This window comes from Drosophila sechellia, chromosome 3L (genome assembly GCF_004382195.2).
Source record: "Drosophila sechellia strain sech25 chromosome 3L, ASM438219v1, whole genome shotgun sequence".
NCBI classification, from domain to species: domain Eukaryota; kingdom Metazoa; phylum Arthropoda; class Insecta; order Diptera; family Drosophilidae; genus Drosophila; species Drosophila sechellia.
In genome coordinates this window covers 735,797-759,908 of record NC_045951.1, presented here as the reverse complement: position 1 = coordinate 759,908, position 24,112 = coordinate 735,797, and the positions used below count along the sequence as shown (strand labels likewise).

At 46.4% G+C, this 24,112-nt stretch overlaps 5 protein-coding genes across 5 annotated transcripts; all 5 read left to right on the top strand.

The window, feature by feature from the left end:
* Positions 1 to 54: 54 nt before the first annotated feature.
* On the top strand, positions 55 to 1,040 carry LOC6610209 (retinoid-inducible serine carboxypeptidase). The gene is given in 3 exon segments (XM_032718745.1): positions 55 to 136; positions 212 to 669; positions 672 to 1,040. Coding segments are annotated over 3 exon segments (810 nt in total). The 5' UTR covers positions 55 to 84; the 3' UTR covers positions 972 to 1,040.
* Positions 1,041 to 1,498: 458 nt separating this feature from the next.
* Positions 1,499 to 3,657, top strand: LOC6610208 (retinoid-inducible serine carboxypeptidase). Its single transcript, XM_002034779.2, has 4 exons — positions 1,499 to 1,705; positions 2,227 to 3,018; positions 3,072 to 3,257; positions 3,313 to 3,657. The coding sequence occupies exons 1-4, from the start codon at positions 1,639 to 1,641 to the stop codon at positions 3,606 to 3,608; spliced, it is 1,341 nt and encodes a 446-aa protein (XP_002034815.1). The 5' UTR covers positions 1,499 to 1,638; the 3' UTR covers positions 3,609 to 3,657.
* A 389-nt stretch (positions 3,658 to 4,046) lies between these two features.
* On the top strand, positions 4,047 to 6,677 carry LOC6610207. The gene is made up of 2 exons (XM_002034778.2): positions 4,047 to 4,557; positions 4,867 to 6,677. Exons 1-2 carry the CDS (start codon positions 4,438 to 4,440, stop codon positions 6,490 to 6,492), a joined length of 1,746 nt encoding a protein of 581 aa, XP_002034814.1. The 5' UTR covers positions 4,047 to 4,437; the 3' UTR covers positions 6,493 to 6,677.
* A 769-nt stretch (positions 6,678 to 7,446) lies between these two features.
* Positions 7,447 to 9,021, top strand: LOC6610206. The gene is made up of 3 exons (XM_002034777.2): positions 7,447 to 7,786; positions 7,853 to 8,266; positions 8,328 to 9,021. Exons 2-3 carry the CDS (start codon positions 7,853 to 7,855, stop codon positions 8,778 to 8,780), a joined length of 867 nt encoding a protein of 288 aa, XP_002034813.1. The 5' UTR covers positions 7,447 to 7,786; the 3' UTR covers positions 8,781 to 9,021.
* A 323-nt stretch (positions 9,022 to 9,344) lies between these two features.
* LOC6610205 (proteoglycan 4) lies at positions 9,345 to 12,021 on the top strand. The gene is made up of 3 exons (XM_032719093.1): positions 9,345 to 9,513; positions 9,566 to 9,751; positions 9,821 to 12,021. Exons 2-3 carry the CDS (start codon positions 9,717 to 9,719, stop codon positions 11,880 to 11,882), a joined length of 2,097 nt encoding a protein of 698 aa, XP_032574984.1. The 5' UTR covers positions 9,345 to 9,513; positions 9,566 to 9,716; the 3' UTR covers positions 11,883 to 12,021.
* Positions 12,022 to 24,112: the final 12,091 nt, after the last annotated feature.

Genomic DNA, 24,112 nt, shown 5'->3' with positions numbered 1-24,112 from the left:
AACTATTATCTGATGTCAAGTTCTGCTGATAGTGCTGTACCCGTTAAATAAGCCCGTGCGCTTGAGTATCACTTCCAGTTGAAAATGTCGATTTGGTTGGTAGCACTCCTGGCGTTGTTCGCCGCCTTGGCGCACGGTAAGAATCGTAAATCAAGCGCTATCTCTGAATAGAAATGTAGTAATCTTTAAATGAACAAATGGCAAATCCTAGGCAAACCCGGATATGGGCCCGGGGAGCAGGACTGGGGCTACGTAGATGTGCGTCCCGGTGCCCACATGTTCTACTGGCTGTACTACACCACCGCCAATGTTTCCAGCTATACCGAAAGACCATTAGCCATTTGGCTCCAAGGAGGTCCTGGTGCCTCTTCGACGGGGTATGGAAACTTTGAAGAACTTGGGCCCGTCGATTTGTACGGAGATTGGCGCAGCTGGACCTGGGTGAAGGACATGAATGTCCTCTTCATAGACAACCCCGTAGGCAGTGGTTTTAGCTACGTGGACAACACGGCCTATTACACGGCCACCAATAAGGAGATCGCTCTAGACTTGGTTGAGCTGATGAAGGGATTCTATACCCTGCACCCGGAGTTCGAGGAGGTGCCGCTGCATATATTCTGCGAAAGCTACGGTGGAAAGATGGCGCTAAAAGGTCTGAAATCTATTGAATGACAGTGAACGAATTGCTGGAGAAGACTCCTCTGAAGGTCGGCGTATTCTCCGGTGGCCTGGATTTGATTTGCGCCACACCGGGCACCGTCAACTGGATAGCCAAGCTAGACTGGAGCCGCAGGGACGAGTACCTGGCTGCTCCACGCAACGCCATCACGGTGGACCGCATCTTGGAAGGCTATCAAAAGACGGGCGGTAACTTCACCATGTTCTGGATCAACCGAAGTGGTCACATGGCTCCGGCGGACAACCCTGCGGCTATGAGTCATGTACTTCGAGAGTTTACTTCATTTGGGTAAATTCATTAAAATTGAATTATAATAAACTCAGTATGCAAGCCAGTTGTATACTATATGTGTCTAAAAATAGAGGATTGTTTTACTAAAAGTATAATGTAAGTCGTAATGGGTTATTTGCTCATAGGAGCTGGGGAAGTAATCATATTTTTTTGTCTGGTCTTTAAAAAGCAATGGCCGGAATTGATGCATATATGATTCTATGAATCTTTACTGAATCAATCAAAGAATGTTGATGATTTAAGAAGATACCTTAGTTATCTTTCACGCATGTCACGTAGGATGAACTGCATGTGAAACCGAAAAATAATAGGAAAAGCCCTCGGAAAACCCACTCAAGATAGCAAAGTGCAATCTTTGCGATGATTTTGGGGCTTCATAGGCTCTATCTCTATCTAAATATATGACACAAAGATTCGCCAAATCGGACAAGTGACAAGCACAGATTGACCAAAAAGCCGCGTCACCGTCCAGCGAAGGGCCATAAATACTCTGCAAACACAGTTCCCCTGCCCGCAGATTACGAATTCCAGGTGTGTCAGGTGCTGGCCGTTGCTATTTTACCTTCGATTTTTGGAAGCAACCAGCGATCAATTGGCGGTGGAACTGCCAAGTGTGCGGTTGTGTCTCGATCGGTGTCTCTTGGAGTTGGAAGTGAAACTGGTGCACCATGGCTGGACGCGCTATCATCGCTCTTTTGGCCCTACTGGGAATTGCCGGCTTGGGTTCTGTTGACGGTGAGAAGCGTGATTTGTATTCCAATGAGGGGTGCTAATCAGCGAGAAAGTGTTCCAAAACAAACGGTTATTTACGACTTGTAGAACAGGCCAATAGAACTATCAGTTACAGACTTGTTTACCTAATTTGATATCCGTAGTTTGAAATACATATGAATCGATTTGGGACAGATCTTATTAACATTGTAAAAAGATTCAGTGACCAACCGCTATGCGGTTTGTTTCCATGAGATGGCAAGACTTTATTAAGACAATACAATCAACTATCTATAACAATTAATCTTATCTAAGTGGCTACTCGTGCAGCCGTTTAATATACTTAAAGGCCAGATTACTGAATTGTTCCCCAGAAATCAGGGGCTATCATGAAAGTGCGTTTATGCGCTCATAAATTACAAAGTCAAAGAGTTAATAACTATTTAATCGAATGGTACATAATAGGTGCTGCATAGTGAAATTGACTTAAAACAAAGAGTGAAGAATCAAAAATATATATGAGCTATAATTCAATATATTACCAGCACGCAAGGGCTATGGACCCGGTGATCAGGATTGGGGATTTGTGGATGTCAGGACTGGCGCCCACATGTTCTACTGGCTGTACTACACCACCGCCAATGTCTCCAGTTACACGGAGCGCCCTCTGGCCATTTGGCTTCAAGGAGGTCCAGGTGCCTCCTCAACGGGATACGGAAACTTTGAGGAGTTGGGTCCTCTAAAGCTCGATGGCAGCTACCGCGACTGGACTTGGGTCAAGGACATGAACGTGATGTTCATCGACAACCCCGTGGGCAGTGGCTTCAGCTACGTGGATGGATCTTCCTACTACACGACCAACAACAAACAGATCGCCCTGGACCTCGTTGAGCTGATGAAGGGCTTCTACACGGACCACCCGGAATTCAAGACTGTGCCGCTACACATCTTCTGCGAGAGTTACGGCGGAAAGATGGCCCCGGAGTTCGCCTTGGAGTTGGAGTACGCCATCCAGCGAGGAGAGATCGAGAGCAACTTTGTTTCGGTGGCCTTGGGAGATCCCTGGACCTCGCCCATCGACTCTGTGCTCTCTTGGGCTCCCTTCCTGCTGCAGTTGGGAATCGTCGATCAGGATGGGCATGACAAGATTGAAGCTTCTGCGCTGAAGACTAAGGACTATGTTGACCGCGAGAAGTGGACACTGGCCACTTTGCAGTGGAGCTCCACCCAGTCGGTGGTGCTGCGCGAGTCCAAGGGAGTGGACTTCTATAACGTGGAGACTCCAACCCTGGGTGATCAGTACAGGTTGATGTCCAGAGCTGCCATGACCCCGGAGGGTAAGATCCGTTGCGTAATTTATCGAGCTGATACTCACCAACCACTTATCCAGAGATCATGTATCGCACCCTCGTGAAATTCGACGTGGATGAGGACCGTGACAAGTTGCTGGAGGATCTAATGCTTGGACCCGTGACTGAGGCCCTCGGAATCAACACCGGAGTGAAGTGGGGCGCCCAGAGCGGCACCACCTTCACCAAGCTGATGGGCGATTTCATGAAGCCAGCTGTGGATATTGGTATGTGTCAACAGTCTGCATGCTACCTGAAATTATAGCCTTATGACACTTTTAGTGGGTGAACTGCTGAGCAACACCACCGTAAAAGTGGGTGTGTTCTCCGGAGGACTGGACCTGATTTGTGCCACTCCGGGTGCCGTCAACTGGATCGAGGCCATGGAATGGTCCTCCAAGCCCTCTTACCAGGTTGCTCCGCGCGTGGGAATCACCGTGGATCGAGTTCTCGAGGGTTACGAGAAGACCTATGGCAACTTTAGCATGTTTTGGGTCAACCGGGCTGGTCACATGGTTCCTGCCGATAATCCCGCGGCCATGTCGCACATCCTGCGACACTTCACCAAATTCGGCTAAACGAATTAGCTGGAGAAAAGCTTAAAATAAAGATTATATTCGAAATGTATGGACTCGTGTAAATTATTGGGGTTGTTTTGTCTACAATTGGTGGTGGACTTACTTTTGATTAATTTAAATCAAATATTGATTATAATTCGCAAAAACTTGATAGTTACATTTGAGATCCTGTGAAATCAATTCATTCTTAAACTGAAAACAACAAATGTTCCCTTTAATCTCACTCCACTTAAAAAGCGATCGCCTGCAGAGTTGCCACATGGCGAGAGTAACAGTAAAGTTGTCGCATGCGCAGTTGCACCCTCTCAGCTGCTCACACGCACACACACTCTGGCACACGCCGACTTCCCTTCCGTTCTAGTTGCCCACGTTGCGCATGCGAGAGCGAGAGAGGGAGCGAGCAGAGAATGAAAAACTGCGCGAGATAACGCGGCAGCTATTTTTGTATGGGTCGTCGTCTAGTTCGCACGGACATCGGAAAATACGCAAGGTGCAGTGCACGGCCAGTTGGAAAATCACAATCAGCTTACAAATCAAGTGCCTAGGAAGAGAAAACAAAAGCGAATAGAGCCAAAGCACATGAAAAGGCCAAAGAAAAGCGAGAAAAGCAATGACGAAACGATTTGACAGTCAACGCGCATAATCGTAGCCATCGCACACACACAGCCGCACGGACACACACACACCGGCGGGCGGCAGTGTGAGTGAGAGAGCAGAAAGGGTGCAAGGGGCGGGCGAAATTGAGTGGGCGCAGCAGCAGCAACAACAAAAGCAAACAAGACGAAAACAAACGGCAATTGCCGTGTAAATTGCACGGAAAGTAAAAACAATGCGGATACGGGAAAAACGCAAGTTGCAGAGGGAGCTGAGGGTGGAGAAGCGCGGGGAGAGGGAGAAAAAGGAGCACAAGGAGGCCTCCAAGACGCAGGACAACAACAACAAGGCGAAGGTAAGTGGCCACAGTCAAGCCTCGCAAAGTGTTTCCACCCCATATCACTCCTCAAAGAACACGAGTGTAAATGACTTGATCTAGGCGTTTTATTTTATTTATATTCCATGAAATGTCGCCTCTTTTAACTGTTGCTTTTCTTAACAGAACTAAATATGCAATAACGAAAGCATATGTTGTTTTGAGGACATTTTTAATGTTCAGAGGGAGCACTGTATCCCTACATTCATGGTGGCATTACTTTGCACGATTTCAACTGTTACAATAAAACGCGGTAATAACAGCACTCTTTTTTCCCTTCGTCGCTAGGCCACTGACACGGAGGTTCTCACACCAGCTCCTGCGCCTGCGCCTGCTCCACCAGCAGCACCCACTTCGACTGCATCACCCACACCCAGTAGCACGCACACCCCCAGCTTGCCGGCCGCCGAGAAGGTGGCCTTCGACAATCGCATCAAACGCAAGAATGTCCTGGCCCTCAACGAAAAGGTGGCTGCTCTGCGGGAATACGATCGGCTGCCGGTTTATAAGCACGTGGGCCGGCTGTTTAACTGCAGCCCAGATCAGATCAAGCGGATCGTGCAGCAGCGCGCGGAGATTCTGAACGCGTGGGATCAGCGAACTCGCAGGAGCCAGGACGCCAAGACCATGGAGACGAAGACCGTCAGGGTCTCGATGTTGGGCAAGGCCGTGTACGATTGGATACGCCGCATGATGTACTACAAGGACTTCATCATCTCCGACGGACTCATCCAGAAGATGGCGCTGCAGTTCAAGAGCTCCATGAATCTGGCACATTTCTTTCCGCACCAGGAGTGGTGCGACAAGTTCCGACGCACCTACAACATCCAACACAGCGACACCAAACTGCTGAAGATAGGCTACACGCAGGGCTACTCGGTGCAGATCAAGGACATCGTCAAGGACGTCATGTCGGAAAGCATGCCAGAAAGTGGGTCTCGGAACGACGAGGAGGGCGAAGAAGAGGTCAGCTTGGGCAGCCCGCTGAGCAGCCATCCCCGCAGCTGTGCAGAAGACGAGGATGACGAGGTGGATGTCGACGGTGGCGGTGTTAGCGGCGAGGATGATCTGGAGGAGGAGCCTGATGTCAAGCCCTCACTAAGCGAACTGAATTTTGCCAGGGCTCTGAAGCCCTTGCCGCCTCTAGTTAGACTGCCCCTCCAAGCTAACACACCGCCAGGCACCTCTCAAAAAGTTCTCCTGGCCACACCCATTGTTCCGACGCAAGCGGGCGGACAGCCCATGACCATGACCATCATACCACTGGCCACGCTCGCTCAGAGCATCACCAAAATTCCTGCCCCACAGCAGCAGGACAAAGGACCGGTGGTACCGCCGCCCAAACTAGAGATTAAGCAGGAAAAGGAAATCAAAGTGGAGCCCAAGGACCCGGAAGAGCTCTCGGCAAAGCAGCCGGAGGCGGAGCTCCAGGAGAACAATGACCGAGCACAAAGGGAAAAGGATCTTGAAATTCCGCCTACAGTGCACATAAAAGTGGAGCCAGAGGCTGAGCTGGAATCGGAACTGGACCAAGATCCAGCGGATCTCGATGAAGACGCGAACAATGGTCGCTCCAGTGTCACCTCGCTGGCCGAGGTTCTGGCGGCCAATGTGGAGGACGAGATGGAGTACATCGAGCAGATGCGGCAGCGAAAGGTGAGTTCGCCTGCGGCCGTCGAAAAGTCGCTGAATCCTCGCCAGGGCAGCAAACGTCGCCATGAGTCCGCCCAAGATGATAACAACAATGGGGGATCCGGCCAAGAATGTGGGTCCAGTGTCATCAGTTGCGCCGATGCACGCAAGTACCTAAAGCTCCTCGAGGAGTTCGCTCTGTACAAGGAGAACTACCGGCTGATTGGGCTGATCACACGAGCCGATGAAGTGATGCGCGAAATGGATGACAATGTGCCGTAGAATGCTCCAAACGGTGAGCGCTACATGGAGGAGAACGAACAGGAGGAGGAATAGCTGCAGCCAAAGAGCGTAACCTTTGCAAACTGATGCATCTAGAAGATGCACATCGGTCGGATGCAATCAATCATTAGGTCTAAGGTGAACATAATTTGTATTCGAACCAAATAAACACAATCAAAACAAGATTCTAATGAGTAAATTTGCTGTAGTTTTAAGTATTGTAATGAATGAGCTAATGATATTTATTACGAGGTGAATTGTCAATTGCTCTTTTGGGACTATTTCATCTACATTTCGTATTTCCTGCCTTGATGCTCTGGTTTTTACTCCTGGTATAAGTGTGCCCGACTGTAACCCTAATATTTTGACCTGCGTCGTATGTTATTACAGCTACATGTTTCCACACATTCACGCCAGAACAAAAAGTCGGCTAAATATACGCGCTGATTGCTTTTTTTTTCGAAGAGCGCATGTCTGCCCTTAGTTGAGCTTCTTCTTCTTTTTTCGCCGGGCGGGAGGTCACCCACTACCGCTACTCACACACACACACAAGCGAACCAGAAGAGAGAAAGAGACAAAGCACACGTAAATGAAAATAACGGAACAACGAGGTCAATCATTGAATTCAATCTTGTTAAAGAGAGAATTTCCCTGCTTCAGAGTGTATTTTAAATATGTCCCCGATCAGTGTGAAATTTTGGAGAGCGAGTTAAAAATAAAATCAGATTTAGCTGATTTCCTTATGCCGACAATCTTGATTGCGGCTAAAACGGGCAAGTGCGCAGGTCTGCCCTTAGTTGAAGTCCGAATGTGTGCTGCTTTCCTCTCTCGCACACACATGCATCTAAATTGCGGCGGAGCTGTAAGTCATTGTTTGTAAATACTCCATACAATTAAATCCAATACAATAAAAAACGAACTAATTTCGGATTCTGTTTCGTTTTTGTTTTAAAGTTGTATGTGGGAATAAAATGATTTATTGCGCATTTCCACACGCACACATGCACATGCCCATCGGGTCAGTCGGCTAATCAATCACTCAATCGAGACACATGCACACACACCCGTCCGTTTCGGCTCTACATCAATTCAGTTTGTGATTGTCGCTTGAGGAGAGCATAACGCCGGTCGCCAGGTAGTGGGAATAAGTTTATACATATATGGACATCCAGATCCAGAGCAACTACAGAAATCAGTGGGAGTATGTAAAGTGTTTACCAACACTAGACGCTAGAAGTGGCAACTCTGGCCAACTGTAATCAACAACAGCTGATTGCCTTGGACAACAGAAAAGGTAAATGTTTATGTTTACATGCCAATATGTCAATTAAATGTGTCTTTCTAAATGCCTTGCTGGAAGATGGCAGCTGCACTGCCAGATCGGTTTAGTGCGGGCAAACGGCAGTTCTGGCGCGAGTTTCTGGCTCTTTATCAGGGAATGCCGGAGCTTTGGGACGTCCACCACCTCAATTACCGGAACAAGGAGCTGCGGAACCGGGCGTACGAGTTGCTGGAGAGGAAACTACGGGAGATACAGCCGAACGCTACGCGCTCAGAAGTGGGCAGGCGCATCAACATATTTCGCACCAATTACAGGCGGGAGCAGATGCGAATCCTCAAACAGAAGGAGCTGGGGCTGCACTCCGACCTCTGTAAGCCGACGCTCTGGTTCTACGACTACATGGGCTTTCTCCTGACCCAGGAGACCTTCCAGCACAGGACCAGAAAAGGTCGGGGCGGCAGACAAAAGCCCGATTTTCGCAGGGAAAAGGATGTAAGAACGCAATTTTCAATGATTGAATGATTCTTCAACAAATAAATAATGTATCTCTTAGGACAAATACACCTTGAAAAATCCAGATCTCAACACGGAAAGCGTTTGTGATTGGCCGATCAAGGATGACAACGCTTTCAACTACCAATCCGAACCCACTGCCCCGCAATCCGAGGAGGGTTCCCTGCTCAGTCCAAAATTGGAGATCATAGAGGCGGAAGAAGGGCAGTGTGAAGTCAAAGACGAAAATTGTTTGGGAAATTCATTGGAAACAAAGGAACCCACTTCCTCGATTCAAACAGATCCAGAGAACGAACGAGGAACTGCACCCATGCAACTCAGCGAGTCCTCCGAAGTACTGGCCAGATCCTGGGCTATCCAGTACGAGGAAATGTCCCCCACGCAACGGATTCTAGCACGAAAGGCCATAGCAGACATCCTGTTTGAGGGATGCATGGGCAACCTGCGAGTAAACCGCGGCGAACAACAGAGCACCGTCTCAAATCATTTCTAAACCAAAGATTACTACTATTACGTCATTGGATATTCCTGCATTTGTCACTCTACGACTTATTGAGCATCTCATTGAAGATTTCGAAAACACAGAACTAAGCATACTGCTCTAAAGAAAGTTCGAAACCACTCAGGCCATAATATGATGAACGAGGCATTGCAAACTATAGAACTAGAATTTAAGAACTAAAGAACTACAAGTACAATTAAGAATACAGTTTGAATATATCAACAAAACAGCATATAAATGTCTCTTTGTACAAAAAATTTCATCCTCGCATTTAAATTTCCCGCCCAAACGCAACAGGGTTGGAAATCGACTTCCAGACAAACGAAGCAATAAATGTAGAGATGAGTCTTTTGTTGTGCGAACACGAACACCCAATGTGGTAATAATTTATTGTAATATTATTTACAATATATGGAACTCGGTTTTAAAATGTCCTTGCATTTTATTTTTACGTTATATTTTAGATGTGTCTCTTTAAGTTTTAGGTATGTTTGGTTCTTGTTTACCCGAGCTATCGGGTGTACAATCCACCATATAATTGTCACGCACACATCTCTCCTCCTCTAATATTATTTTTCTAACGTATCTGGTTAAAGTGGATAAAATAAGTTTAGGCGTTACCTGAATTCGGTCAAGTGCTGAGCAGGCGCTGTTTCTTAAAAAGCATTTGCGCCTTCGATTTTGAAGGAGTAAACATCGTAGGCCATAAACTATGCGATCTGTGGTAAGTGGTATGTCAATGTTCTATACTCAGCTACATTCTACATTCCACTTAGACTTCTAAAGACGGACCTTGAAAACACAGTAAGACTTCTTAGGATCCCCATTGCATTCCTGGCGAAGCTACAAAACGATAATAGATAATAATATCAATATCTGTGATGCAGCAATTGCAATTCTCTCCTAATTTACCAAAAACTATCAATAATGCAAAGGTGCAGTGAACTGGGCAAGAATTTAGAGTGAGTAGCAGTCACTATTACTTGTTAACATTCTACACATCACGAATCATCAATTCAATTCAATCGCAGGACCTGGCAGCTCTTACTTCGCTTTGATCGGAACAACCTGAAGGTGAAGAAGGGCCCAAACGGTCACTATTTGGATAGCGAATGTCGGGATGAGCTGCGCAAGTCGATACCTGCGAAGTCATTCGAGGAACGGATGAGCAGGGTAGCTAAATCGCTGAAACGGCTGGACGAGGTGAACGATATTGGGAGCCCTGAAGCGAAATCTCAGCAGGACAACGAAAAGCAATCCGAGTTACCAGCTAAGAACCAAGCGAAACGGAAAGTTCTAGCTAACCCATCAGTTGTGGACCTTTGCAGCGATGAAGAAGATGAGAAATCAGTTGTTCGCTTTCTTGATAAGGAGACCCTGGACGCCGAATCAGTTATCTTCAATTCCTCGCTTATGGTCCTTGACGAGGAGCTGGGCGAGGTCAATCTGAAGGACTATGCTGATCACCTCGATGGAAAATTGGATGAAGCGTCTTTGAGGAAGCGAAATCTCCGGGAGGAGGATAACACATCTCTTAACGCCAATAAACAGACATCGATAAAAGAGTTCCTGACTCCCAAAAAATCGAAGCAAGACCAAACTGCATCTTTTGCCTCCCGGCACTGTTTGAAAACGTATGTCAGACGACCAAAGATATCAAGTAATACAAGTGGCGAATCAGGCGGCCATGTACTTAGAGAACTAAACGTCACAGATGGTATCACATATAACATCTCCTTCAAGGAGAAATCATCCGACCTCATAGTAATGGTTGACCAAGAATTCGCGGCTATCAATGAAGAAACCCGCGAATTTTTTATAATTAAGAATCGAAAACCGAAAACCCCAACAGATGGGGAGCCTAACCAAAGTGATATCAAGAAAGATGTATCAAATTCCGTCGCTTTGATCGAGAAAGATGATTCACCCTGTGATTCCTTAGCAAGCTTAGAAATTAATGTTCAAAGTAAGTCTCACCCAGAAGTGGCTTCTGAAATTCATGGAGAAGCGAAGAAAAATATAAACATATTGATCGAATCACCAAAGAAAGTAGGAGCCAAGGACATTCCGCTCCCGAAGGGCATACTTTCAACTGACCAAGAGGCTCATAAAGAAAATAACCCGAATACGGGTATAACACCAGAAGTTCCTCCCCAATCCCCAATAAATGCGAACCGATTTCGTAGTGACCTGGTTTCCATCCCAGAGAACATGATTTGGGTTCGCACTGACCTCTTGCAGGAGCAAGTGGATCGTGCACCTGACAATGAGTTATTGAAGACAGCTGGCCCGTCTGATCCTTCCAAGGCACTGAGAACTGGTGAAAAGCGAAGGTTGTCACCGCAACCGTCAGGAAAACAGTGCAATAGTCACGGGCAGACGAAAAGGACAGCCGTGGATGGCTATAATCCCACATCAGTGGCAGCGTCTACATGTTCACCGAATATTCCGAAGGACGCTGCACCAGCATTTAACTACAGCTATCAAGTAAATAGCCCACCACCACCCGCTGCAGCCACATCATCCAGCTATCCGGCGACTGTTCCCTATAATGCTTCTCCAGTTTCCACTTCCCAACCCTCTGGTCTGCTGCCCACACCAGTATTAAACGGCGGATATTCCCGGCCTATCTCTTCTACTGTAATCAACTCCCGCTATCCAGTGGATCCGCGACCAGCCAATTCGTATTGGTGCCTTCCCGCTAATCCGGTGGTTACTCCGGCCAGTACCACGCCTATTTATCAGTCAACTCGACCACCAGCTCCGACCACCAGCTCCAGTTACCAAAGACAAAACCCTGTGCGTGCTGTATGGGCTAGTAATTATCAAACAATATTGCCAAAAATTCCATTACTAGAGACGCCACCCCCAAATATTCCTGGGCGTCCTGTTCCCTCAGCTGCAATTAATAATGCGCCTACAGGATGCAATCCTCGCACCGACTTGACCAACATCATGGACATGCTAGAACAGGTGAAGATGTTTGCCTACGGTCAAGAAAATACGGAGGCTTTCCACCTAATCAACCAGCTACGCCACAGTCTTCAGACGGGAGGCGCACCTAGATTCCAAGCTCCCCGGCGAAATGTTTGAGAATTGAACCACACTGCAAACGACGACCTCATCTCGAATATTTGTTTCTTGCCTAGGTTTAGGCCTTTGTTAAATACGCAATTATAATTTTGATAGAAAATATCAATAAAATCATAGTAATACAATATTACGAATTCTGGCAGCTGAAAAGTTTTATATGTTTACTGGCACTAATAGGGACTTACAATGATGTATTGTTTTTTTTTTTTCAATCCTGAGAGAAGTGGACTTGTGAATGAGTCAAACATCTGTGGTCAGTAGTGCTGCATCTGCAGCCCATTACACTCATCTGATGATGAGCTTACTCCCCTTCATGGAAGATACTACTCCACCTTGTGTTGGGTATACCGCACCTGACTTAAGCCTACAGCTGCACTGGAACTGATAAATCTTAATTTAATGTATAACAAATAAGTTCAGCAATTAAGTTTCCATACAAGTTACTAAGCTCCAAGTAACAGGACTCATTCTGCAAATTAAATTATTCTGCCTGATTTCCTGGGAAGAATTAACCACTATATCCGTGACCGCTGCTGTAGGCCCGCAATTAAGCTAGACAAGGACAGGGAAGAATTCAAATCACTGCAAAATGCCGATTGGGCCTGGTTCCGATGGCTCTGAGCTGTTGTAGCACTTTGCACCTGTCGTCCGCCCAGCGCAAGTGAAAAATCAAGCGCAGCTTTAATTGATACAACAACCGCAGTGGAAACCCAGTTCTGGGCGAGATGGGGTGATGGGATGCTGGCATTCTGGGCAGCAGTTGCAGTTGCACGTGTTGCCCGCAAACTAGTCGCGGCAAAAATGCTGTAAAAAATGCAAGGCAGCTGCCGCTAAAAAGCGGGGGGCTCATGGGCCACGATGCTTGGGACCCCACAATCGAAAGAATCAGAAGGGAAAAGCGCCCTTCGAGGGGCCGAGTCCTAAATGGGCATTGAAATTAAATGCAGCTGCTTTATTGACGCTGCAGCTTGGTTCGGCATCATCGTGTATATAGAGATGCCTACTTGGCCGTTTCCACATTTATCTATGATTCAATAATATCTATAAGCTATACCATTTCACTTACTTCTTGTGTGTAGTTTTGAATATTTAATTATTTAAGGAAGAGGAATGCGCCCCAAGATCATATAAGGGAATTATGTACGGAATAATTTAGTTTAGCTTAAAATATAGTTAATTAATATAACTTGTATTGAGTGTTTTAATAACCAAATGCCATTTTAATTAGTATAGAAACACACTTAATTGTTAAGTATATTTCGAGTCATCTCTGAATGGATAGGATGCGATAAGCGTTGGAGCGGATGGGGAGGCCTGACCTGGCCAAAACCGTGAATATGCAACAAACGCTGCCCCAGTGGGCGTGCGGTGGGCGTGGCAGTGCAGAAACGGAGTAAAATACCCGCGGTGGTCGCCGATTTTCTCCACTTGGTGGGCGCCAGCAATCTGCAACAGCAGCAATCTGCAGCAAAAACATCAACGGCAAAACTCTGCAGCAGCAACAGGCACACAAACAATGTGCAACACGGCGCCTTTGCCTTTTTGGGACATTTAATGGGAGTTGCCGTTGCCTTTTTTGGTGCAACGAAATCAAGCAACAAAAATCTTTTTATCGCTCGATGCTTCTCAGTTCTTCCCCTTCGGATGATGATGATATCGTTTGTTTGTTTGTTTGTTGCCCGTTTGTTGGTTTATTCGCCAGCCAATGCAGTTGCATTAAAGTAAACGCTTTTTGAAGTGCCTATCTGGGCGAAAGGAGCCGCATTTGGGCCTTAACAGCGGCTCAAATGATCGCAATTTGGCCAAAACCAGCGCCCAGCCCTCTGGAAATGATTCGATTATGAATTCGACTGCATCAAGATAATCGGTAGATATATAACATCATCAGTTGGCCAGCTCAAGCGTAAAAGCACTTGGATATATGACTACTTTTTCCAAATTAGTCGTGCTTATTACATCTGTATTTCCAGACAGCCTTTTGTCGCGCCCTAAAGTGGGTAAACAGTGGAACATTAACTAATGGCAGTTCCCACACACTGCGGCACGCGTCGGATACGAAAACCACCCCGTAATCAGAGGCGCATCCAGCGGATTGCAGGTGCGACCACAGTCCGAGGTGGCGGTCACATAGGGGTGGGAACTCCATTAGATCTGGGCTCTGGACAGTCGGTTGCTTCTCAGCGCGTCGCGAGAATCGGGAATCCGGAGAGTCACACGAGAACCGAAACAGTTGCTCATGTTGGGAATGGAAATGAAGTGGGAATGGGAAATCGCGCCCAGAGTGAGGGTGGGATTCTTGTGTCGTGTGAACTTTGGCGAGGAATTATTTGCCCACCAACAAGAGGAAGATTCTCCAGAGCATAGGAACCCGGTGCGGGGACCAGGAGAAGTGCTCGAATTCAAATTAAGTTGGAGCAGATATTCTCAGGAGGTGTGTCTGACTTAATGTGGGAAACAGACCCAGAATGCGACTGGGAATGGGTATGGGAAGAATTCCTCAAATTTTCGGGCTCCTCTCGGTCTGCGCTGGCCAGCAATTACACGATCAAAAATTCTCCTCGCACTTTTTGCCGCATTTTCAATTCGGAAATGTCTCAGGTGCTGGTTCGCATGACTGAAGTGTGGGACTGAGAACTGATTCGGATGGGTATGAGCACATATAGATTTGCTATCCTGCCTGCATCTTAATGAATTGCCGGCCATTTGGTGCCGCGCTGCTAAACGAGCATTACCTATTAAGCCCAGGCCATGAGCCCCATAAAAGTTGACAAGAGCAGCTGGAAATTCAGAAATCCACAGCCAGAATTTCGCGTTAATGATGGGACAACCGAAAAAAGGATACGGCGCCTTTTGATTCTCGGCATATTTTCTGCTCAGCACGGCGTCGATTGTTCCTTTTTTTTTTTGATTTTTTGGCCGAAACTTTTATGAGCGAATGCGTAAGCCGAAAAGTGGAGCTTTCGACGACACCTTTTAAGCGCGCCAATCGAATCAGTGTTTTAACACGAGAATACCATTTCCAAAACGAGCTAATTAACGACTCCCGAAATAAAAAATATAAATAACAATATATAAAAAGACAGCCCGAAATTCTACGAATACCCCGCGGGCAGCTGCAAACGGAGAATTGGGCAAATGGAATTCATATTCGTTTGATTCCATTTCGCCATCCTGCGAAAGTGAAACCGCAGCAGGTGATCGCCATCATCATTTTTTGCCAACAAGTTTTGGCAATTTGAAAATCTCTGCGCTAATTACTGACGACTGGACTTGGGAATCGGGCACATGCAGCTGCCTGGGAATCGGACTCCGGATTGGGAACGAAACTGGGACCCAACCAGGGACCTTGTTGCCTAATTGAACCCATCAATTCGGAGTTAATGAAGTGGCAGCCGGTCCAGAAAATGTCGCTGGGCATTTTCAGCTCCAGCGACACTGCAATTCATGAGGCATCTCTCTTTTTCGGCCGATAACGGGGCATAAAACACATTCGCCAACTGGGAGGAGAGCTTCCTGTACAGCAGCCACTGGCTACCGTGGCGGCCTTTTAATTAGCTGGTTAATTGGCCATGAGCCATCGCCATCCCCATCCCCATCCACCCATCCACCATCCACTCCATTCGCCTCAGCCCCTCGATTTTGCAACATCATTAATAACTGAGATAGCCAGATTTTCTTTGGCCAACTGCCGTTTGTCATAGATAAATTTACAGAGAAAAAAAACAGGGCCTTTGATGATCACTAAGCACACAAAAAGCACAACTTGTTGAATTAACATATCATCTATTCGAACTAAGATATTCTTCGCGTGCATGTGGAATCTGCAGTCGCAGCTAGGAGGCTGTTTTATGGGAGGAGAGCCTCTATCGACGGCGCAGTGACAAATGATATGTTGACAACAGCCAACAGGTAGTTGCAAAATTTTGACTTTTGCTTATCGTCGAGGTGCGAGACATTATACGTGCATAAATGTGCAGAAGGAGGAGGACGGTGAATGGAGGCTGCTGACTGAGAGCCCCGTCTGCCACAGCTTCATTTGCGAAATCTCCCGTTTACGATGATCATTTACCGCCTCGCAATTACTCATTGTTATCAGCTCCCAAGCGGGGATCTTTATTTAAAGAAGCTTTTCTGGTAGTCATCCCAGCCCATCACGGATCATCGATCATCATTTACGAGGACTATCAGTTAAGTGGAAGGGAACAATCTTTAAATGGCAACGAAAAATAAATAAGAATATTTATGAAAATTTTTTACATCTTAAAGAAGATTAAAGCTTGGATGACTTGTGCCTAAATAATATTGACTTACTTCAGCATAGTAACATTAACGAAGAGAGGGTTCTCTCTCCAAAATAAAATATCTGTTCATCTGATCTTCTTAGCTCCAAAAATGTTTCCCCTTCTGTGTAGCATTTCGTTTCCCCTCTTCCGTTTGCAGGGAAACGGCACTTACGTTCCCACGGAGACTTTATACCCCAGGCAGCACCCCTTAAAAACCCCTCAACCCAAAACCCACCACCTTATAACTGCCAGCTTACCCCTTAACCCCTCCATGGAAACAACTTCCACACAGAGCTTCCCCTGAATTTCCCCTAAGTTTCTCCTCACTGAGCATGCGCGACCGTTTCCCCAGCTGAGGAACCTTCCCCAACTGGCTGAGGTTCCCCACCTTGGCGATCCATTGGAGAATTGCTCCCACTCTCTCTCTCTCCTTCGTAAGATCGGCTCTGTGGCAATGTTGGAGCAGCAAACGAATTGGGTTCGTGTTCATGCGGAAATGATCGCACTGACCTTTCTGCAAATCGATGCTGGCTGCATTCTGCATTTTCCAGACAAATTCATCCGCATTATGGAGTTTCAGATTTTAAGGGCAAAACCAATTAGGGAACTTAAAAAAATAATTAATCCTGCTAAGTAGGATTTCCTACCCATACAACCACATTTCATGCCAATAATCTCAGCGGCAGGAGTAGAAATCATCGACGGACGACCTTTTGATCTGCTTTGTTGCACTCAGTCAATACAATTATTATTGATTTGCGCTGGCTTTCGCGGGCTTGGCTTTATTAGGGCGCTCCAAGGTGAACCTGAACCTGCTCCTCGCATCCCGATCTTTGGCTGAGCCGAAACCTGAATCTTAACCCCAACCTGAAGCTGAACCTGAACCTCAGCGCTGCCCATGGCGCGCAATTTGCGTCTACGTGTCCGAGATTTGTAGTTGCAATCAGTTTGAACTGTCGAGAAGGAACCCGCCAGCCTGGGTACCCGTGGAGCCACTATTACGTGCCGGGGCCAGGTTCAATCTCCATCTCGTACTTCTGACTTGGGCCGCTCTTGGACTCCAATTTAGGTTCAATAACTGTGAAACAATCAGTGGCCGGCAGATGGGGTAAAAGTCAAATATTGGCCATCATTTCGATGCGGTGTACTTGGTAGTGTAAGGGGAATCAAATTTATTTGAATATTTTATAATGATTTTATTTCGCAGTGCATAATCTCTTTGACAACTCCTCTTTGAATAGTATTTATCCTGGCATAATCTACATATTCAATGTGTTCATCTGGTCATCCGTTATGACCACGATTACTCACTTCCATCGAGAGGGCTTTAATCCCGCAGACACGGCGATCGGCCGAATTACTTTATTAAAGGCCTTCCACGACCATGTTGGACTTCAGCTTTGGCTAAATGGCATTTTAATCAAAATTGTCGCCCGGGGGCCTTGGCCAGCATTAATGCGCTGCATTATGGCCGTGGCAGCAAATTAAAGCCGCCTAAATGTTAAACAATTTGCACTCGGGCTCGGGTGCATTAGTCAGCGAGCATGGGAGCCAGGGAGATGGCCGAAAAGCGCTGTCTGGCTGCAAACAACCCGGTTTTGGCCGACGGTCTTGGTCAAGTGGTTGGATCGTCTGGCTCACCGTCTTCCTGGCTGGCTGGTTGAGTGACCAAAGCCGGGTCTTCTCTAGTCTAGTTAACTTAATTTCAACGTCACGTCGTCACAGTTGGCCGTCACCGTGGTCGTCGTTCTGGTATTCGCAGTCGGATTTGTATGCTCTAACTGCCATTTTTGCGTCTGCTTCTAATATTACTCGATTTCGAGGTCATGGGAAAAAGCATATTCAGTTGACCGCACAATTTCAACTAAAATGGGGAACTAACTAACTAGGAGATTATTAATTTATGGCCCAATTTCAGATATATTATTACTCACTAGTAATATATGAAACAACCCAATATAATTAAACTTTTTATACCATTCAACATAAACAGTTACATAATATGTTCAACATTTCGAAAAATACTTGGATGCAATTTAATTTGTTAACTCAAGATGATTTCACACCTGAGCATTTAGTGCTGCCCGACAAACTTGACCCAATTGGAGCCTCTTCGTTCCTGGGAATGTTTCTCCAAAGAGCTGAGGGCCACTTGGCGATCGCCGGTGGGCAATGCCAAACAATATCAGCTTAATGACTCAATTCCGTTTAATTGAACACCGGGCTGGGCAATTACACAAGACATTTAGTGGCTGTAATGCGACCACTTGACTCGTTTCGTTTCGTTTCGATTCGCTGTCGTCTGGCGTTTCCACATAATTAAAAGGCCGGATTCTAATTACCGCCCCCCCGCGCAGTGGGGAAATGTGTCAGAAGGCATTTAGAGGGGCATTCGTTTATGCAAATGCCACAACAAAAATAACGCCCAGCTGCAAACTCGGGTGTGCGCATGACAAACGACTTGAACTTGCGACTGGCGGGCAAAAGACACAGAATCATAATAAAAACGAAAATGAAATTCGCAAAATTTAATAAAGTTTGTCGGCCGCCATAAATTGCGTTAAGCGTTTACCATTTACATACATGTGTGCGACATGCTGAGAAGTCTCGAAGGTGAACAGCACGCAGAAACTCACAAGCTCAGAAAAACGGCAGCCCAGAGTCAAGTTTGTGCCTTAAGTCTTTCGATTTTTGTCAAGTTTGTGTCTTGACTCTTTCGATTTTTTTTTGGCACAGTGCGTTCGCATTTGCATTTGGCTGCAGCAGCCATTTTTTAATTGATATTTAATTGCGGGCACACAATTAAACGCAAATAAATTTATATAGTTTTTTAATGCCCGCAGCTGCAAATTGAACGCAAATGTAATTTGATTTTATTATTTTATTTCACTATTTACATATGAACTTAACGGGCTACTTAAGTTTTTATTGAAACCCGAGAGCAGCTGTCGTTGGCAGACAATGGGCGGCGAAAAGGTGGCAAGCTTTCGAGAGCAGATGCGGCAAAGTGGCTGCCATCGGTGGTGCCCATCTGGTCTAGTCCCGAGTCCCATCTTTTGTCCTGGAAACCCTTGTCTAACACTCATCAAGTTCAATTGAAGTTCTCACGTTCGCATTTGGTGGGCTAATTGGAGTGGGGATCTCATTCTGTTCAGAGTTTTTCCAGTGAAACAGGAAACGCACTCAAAGAGCTTTGGATTCTCGTGTGGGAATCCATGGGATTCATTTGATGATTGCCTGGCAAATGGACGCGGCAAAAAACCAAGACCAAAGCTTACAGACTGTTCAAATCCTCTGATTGAGACAAACTGATCGAAATTTGTCTTGTCGGTTGCCTAAAGTTGGCGTTGGCGGGGCTTTGAATTGATTTCAAATTGGCTTGAAATGGGGATCAAGTCGATTGAAAATTATAGTTCATTTAAGCCAAAGGATTCAAAGTTTTGTAAAAGGAGAAATCGAACAATGTTAAACGTTTATTTATTTGTTGCGAGTTCTAGTGAAACGACTATCCTGCTCCTTAGCCCTTGACCATGGCTCTGAATTAGTGTCTTTCGGTAAACTATTCCTGCTTATCTGCTTGTCTATATCAACGTATCGGCCGCTATCTGGCCATTCGGCCATTTGGCCGTTTGGCTGCCTGCCCGCGGCCTAACTGGCCGGCAACATTGAACTCGACAAGCAAAAGCAAGGATTTTGTTGCGTCTGCAACTTTCTTGGCGTCTGCAACCCACGGCCAAGATTTGGCGCCATTGAAATTGAACAACATGCAAAGCAAGGCTGTTAAGAAAAAAACCAAGGAAAAGCCCCACTGAACAAGGAGAACTCGAACTGGGTCTGCGCAGCAGACCACGCACCTCAACCTCAAGCTCAGCTTCAGATTCAGATTCGCATTCGGATGCAGGCCCGATCCCAGATTCAGCCCAGACATTCGTGGGGTTTTGTTTGCCAACAGACAACAGGCGCAAACGGGGGCATTGAATGCTTTATTTGGTAGTGGAAACGATTTGCCAGCTTGGTGCCAAGTTATGCGTCGCCCATGGCTGCGAAAAAAGAAATAGTAAAGCAGTAAAATGGGCAAGACAACAGGCGCCCAGCTGCACTCGGAACTCGAATTTCCGTCTATTGAACTTTCGGCTGGGAACACCATGTCAGCAGCATTCGATTAACTTTAATTTGGGGCGCAAATCGCAGATGCTGCTGCTGCTGCTGCTGTTGCTGCTGTGCTTGTTCGTGTTGCTGATGGGCAGATGTTGCTGCGTTTGTCATCGCTGCGACAACAGCAACTTGCAACATGGCTGTCAGGCTTTTTGGACAGCGGCAACTGCAGCAGGGACACTGAGCATCAAACGATGCCGCGTTTGCTTCCGCCATCATTAATAATCCCAATGGCCATATGCTGATATACTGAGGTAGTGCAGCACTGATGCTACCAATACCAGATACTGCTGCTCTTGTTCTTGTTCTGATGTTGCCTGATCTTGTTGCTGTCATTTCGCTGGGACTTTTAATTTATTTATGGTTTGGCCTTTGCCGCATTCAACTGCCAATGGCAACTGGCCAATCTGGATGGGATGTAACTGGGCATCGGGGATCCGCCAGCTTGCAGCATCCAGTGTCGAGTGTCCCCCTAAATGGCAATTAAGCAAACAATTTATAGCGAAAATGTTCGATTTAATTAATGTTTGGGCTGCACGCAGAAATTAGCAAACACATGTGCCATTCGGCTGGAAAAGCTGGGAAGGCAGGCACCTCGCTGATGGAGAGCCACCAAGTGGTACTTCTTGGGCAGAAGTTACAGGCCATAAACACGCCAAAATTTCGAGTCGACAGCGCCAGCAATTTAAATAAAACTTTTGCTTAATTGCATCGCATGTGGCTGCAACTGGGCTGCAACTCTCCGTTTGCGATCGTTAATTTAAATTGAACACATTTAGGACATGGACTTGGATCTCGCATCTCGGACTGGGACTGGAAGTGGAACTGGGATTGGGATTGGGATTGGGTTGGTCTGCCTGCCTGCCGATGGGTGCTTTAATTGCCATCGAACCCGGAGCTCTCTGCAGATGTTGGCCCCTTGAGCCGCGGCTAAACGATTTCGTTTAATGCAAGTGCCCATCATTTTGGGCCTTTCCACGTGCTGAAAGTGATTTCCCCTGCCTGCCCGCCGGACATTTTGGTTATGGCGAACCGGCAATTAAGGGTCCTTTCGGCTCACCTTCCTTTTCGAAAGTGGGGAGTGGGGCTGGAGCCCCTTGCCTAATGACTTTTTAATTGGCCGCTTCGATCGGAGGCGCAGGCAAATGTCCATGCCCAAATAGACCAGAGGATAACTGGAAATTCGAGTCGCAATTGAGCCATCAGATGACGATGTGCCCGGTAATCCGAGACGCCTCCATCTAAGCTCCGATTCGCACTTGGCAGCGATTCGTGTCAGCTGCATCATTAATGTCTCAACTCACGGCCGTAAAAAGCAAAATACACAAAGAACAGAAGCTGCAGCCTGAAACGGTAGCCAAAAATCAAGGCCACTCGAATTACAAGTGGCACGCTCTTAACTTGATTTTAAGAGTTACTTTCGGGTGATTTACTAGGAGTCCCAGATCGTATTTTAATTTGGCGACCGAAGTTGACTTGGTTATGGCATGTTTTTCAAGTTTCTCTCCCTGAAATCATTTTGTCTTCATTTTTTGCATTTACCCAACCACAACTAATCACTCATTATAATCCCTGCCCAAAAACTCATTTTTCTTTGGGCCAACCCGAAATAACGTTATTTATTTCCCCAATTTCAGCTCATCAATTTCTGCCAACAGAGTTACATCTTCATGTGGCAGAGGCAGCCGGACAAATGATGAGTATTCCTCTGGCCCCGAGTTCAGCTCCAGAAATCAGAAATTAAAGCGGGACACGCAAGGTAAGAAATTCAATTAAGGATCTGTCGTTCTGGGGGCTTTGACATAACTTAGATGCGGCTGGCTCCCACTCGAAATTCGGAATTGGCCTGGCCAGGCACCGCAGCAGGGTGTGGCGCCTATAAAGGACATGGACATGGGCTGGGACTGGGACACGGAACATGGTCATCGGATGGAGGAGGCGAGCGCAGCGGGCTTGTGCATTTTAATGCCTCCGAGGGTGGCATCGATGTCGGTATCGGGAGGAGTCAGGTATTGGATCGGATCGGTTCGGATCGGATCGGGTCGTATTGGTCTGTCTGGGACTGGTTGTTTATGCTGGTGTTATTTTCATTGCAAACAAATGATGAGGAACACGCAAACGCACTCAGACGGTCCTTCGTCTGCTGGGCCACAGGAAAAGAGGCCCCGGGGTCTCAAATTGAAATCACAATGAGTTGAGGACTTCTGAAGTCCGACTGGCAGGCACATAAATTTCATCGCAGAGCGAAATTCGAGCAAAATTATTGGATGATTTTTATGGTCACTTAAAGTGGGTTTTATGTGGCCCATGAGGCAGTGAGCAGTGCACATAAAAATAAATGGAAAAGCGCAAGAACATTCTGCCTGCCCGTGATTAAAAATATATTTTAAAATTCTGCTAAAATCGATTGCATCTCAATTTTTGGCCGTTCGCTCTCCTCATTTTAATTTCATGTTAAGAATTCTTTATGCGCCCCGCGCAAAAAGGGATAAAATATTTACAGTTTATTAAGGCTGATTGAAATTTATGCGGCACCGCCGAAAAGCCACAAAAATGAGCCGAAATTCCATCAGAGTGCTAATGCGTGTTTGATGCTGCTTGCAGGTGTTGAGGCAACTGCGTTTTTTATGATAAGATAGCACCCCAGACGATCGACCCAAAATCGGTGGATTTTTTAATGAGCCAGAAGGCAGTGTTCTGGGGTGCCCAGCATGGAGGATCCGCCAGCATTCCACTCAGCAAAAAATCAAAACGATTGGCAAAGATATCAGCTACACTCAGAATTCACTACGCCGCTATCAAAAATTATTATAGGAATTTTTCAAGACTTTTCTGTCGCAAATCGATTAGATAGATGTGCTCTGCGACATGATTAACTAGTTAAGAGGTGAAAATCAGCAGTAAATAGATTTTTTTCCTGTTTATATAATACGTGAATTCTGCCTGGAACTTATCGCTCAAAGCCGTTGGAATTATGCGAGCAACTCCTTAAAAGACCAACTCTTGGCAATATGTGCTGGGGATCGGGTTGCGAGCCGCCGCCTGGTGATTGACCAAGTCGTGACTTGGCCTCCCACGTCCCGCCAACTTTTCCACTCCTCTCGGCAAATTGAGTTTGCACTGGGAGCCTTTGTTTGCCAGCCTGATAGACAAGTGCGTGGGCCAGGCTGAAACCCCAGTCTCAACCGCAGCTGCCTCCAAAAGGGTCGCCAGTCTGGATCCCCATCCCCAAGTCGCTTCGCCATTCCCTGCTTGGGGTTCCAGGTCCCACTGGCGACATCTGTGATCCTCGGCAGACTTGCCTTTTTAAGGCAATCGAGCCGACAGGCCCCACACACTTCCCCTCGTCTTCGAGGGCTCTATGGTTCCATATTGTGGTCCAGCTGCACTCCTCCACTTTCGGAGGTGCAGCTATACCGCATTTGATTTGCTGCGATGTTGGATGTCTTAGAACTAGTGGTACAACTTACTATGTTATATTGATTTCATATATGGTATATCTTAATACTTACATACGAATAGAGAGAGAAGTTGCCATTTAATTCAAACAACATTAACATTAACTACACCTCTATATTGTATCTATAATATTATTGAAATAGTATTTAAATAGTTAAAGCACTTAATAACAGTCACCTCTTTAGTCACCGCTATAGTCACTTGCTAGTTGCAACCATGTCTAATAGTTGCGGCGGAAAATGTTCTGGTTCGTTTCATTTATGGCTGCTATGATGTCTGCGCGATCGTTGCGTGTTTTTCGAACTTGGGTAGCTGGTGAGCTGGTCATAGTGG

What these genes read in the sequence shown, in the direction of transcription:
- LOC6610208 (XM_002034779.2), top strand. Translation starts at nt 1,639, where the DNA reads ATGGCTGGACGCGCTATCATCGCTCTTTTGGCCCTACTGGGAATTGCC. An exon ending in CGGCTTGGGTTCTGTTGACG is followed by an intron (nt 1,706 to 2,226) that starts GTGAGAAGCGTG and finishes ATATATTACCAG; the next exon opens with CACGCAAGGGCTATGGACCC. An exon ending in AGCTGCCATGACCCCGGAGG is followed by an intron (nt 3,019 to 3,071) that starts GTAAGATCCGTT and finishes CCACTTATCCAG; the next exon opens with AGATCATGTATCGCACCCTC.
- LOC6610207 (XM_002034778.2), top strand. Translation starts at nt 4,438, where the DNA reads ATGCGGATACGGGAAAAACGCAAGTTGCAGAGGGAGCTGAGGGTGGAG. An exon ending in ACAACAACAACAAGGCGAAG is followed by an intron (nt 4,558 to 4,866) that starts GTAAGTGGCCAC and finishes CTTCGTCGCTAG; the next exon opens with GCCACTGACACGGAGGTTCT.
- LOC6610206 (XM_002034777.2), top strand. Translation starts at nt 7,853, where the DNA reads ATGGCAGCTGCACTGCCAGATCGGTTTAGTGCGGGCAAACGGCAGTTC. An exon ending in ATTTTCGCAGGGAAAAGGAT is followed by an intron (nt 8,267 to 8,327) that starts GTAAGAACGCAA and finishes TGTATCTCTTAG; the next exon opens with GACAAATACACCTTGAAAAA.
- LOC6610205 (XM_032719093.1), top strand. Translation starts at nt 9,717, where the DNA reads ATGCAAAGGTGCAGTGAACTGGGCAAGAATTTAGA. An exon ending in GAACTGGGCAAGAATTTAGA is followed by an intron (nt 9,752 to 9,820) that starts GTGAGTAGCAGT and finishes ATTCAATCGCAG; the next exon opens with GACCTGGCAGCTCTTACTTC.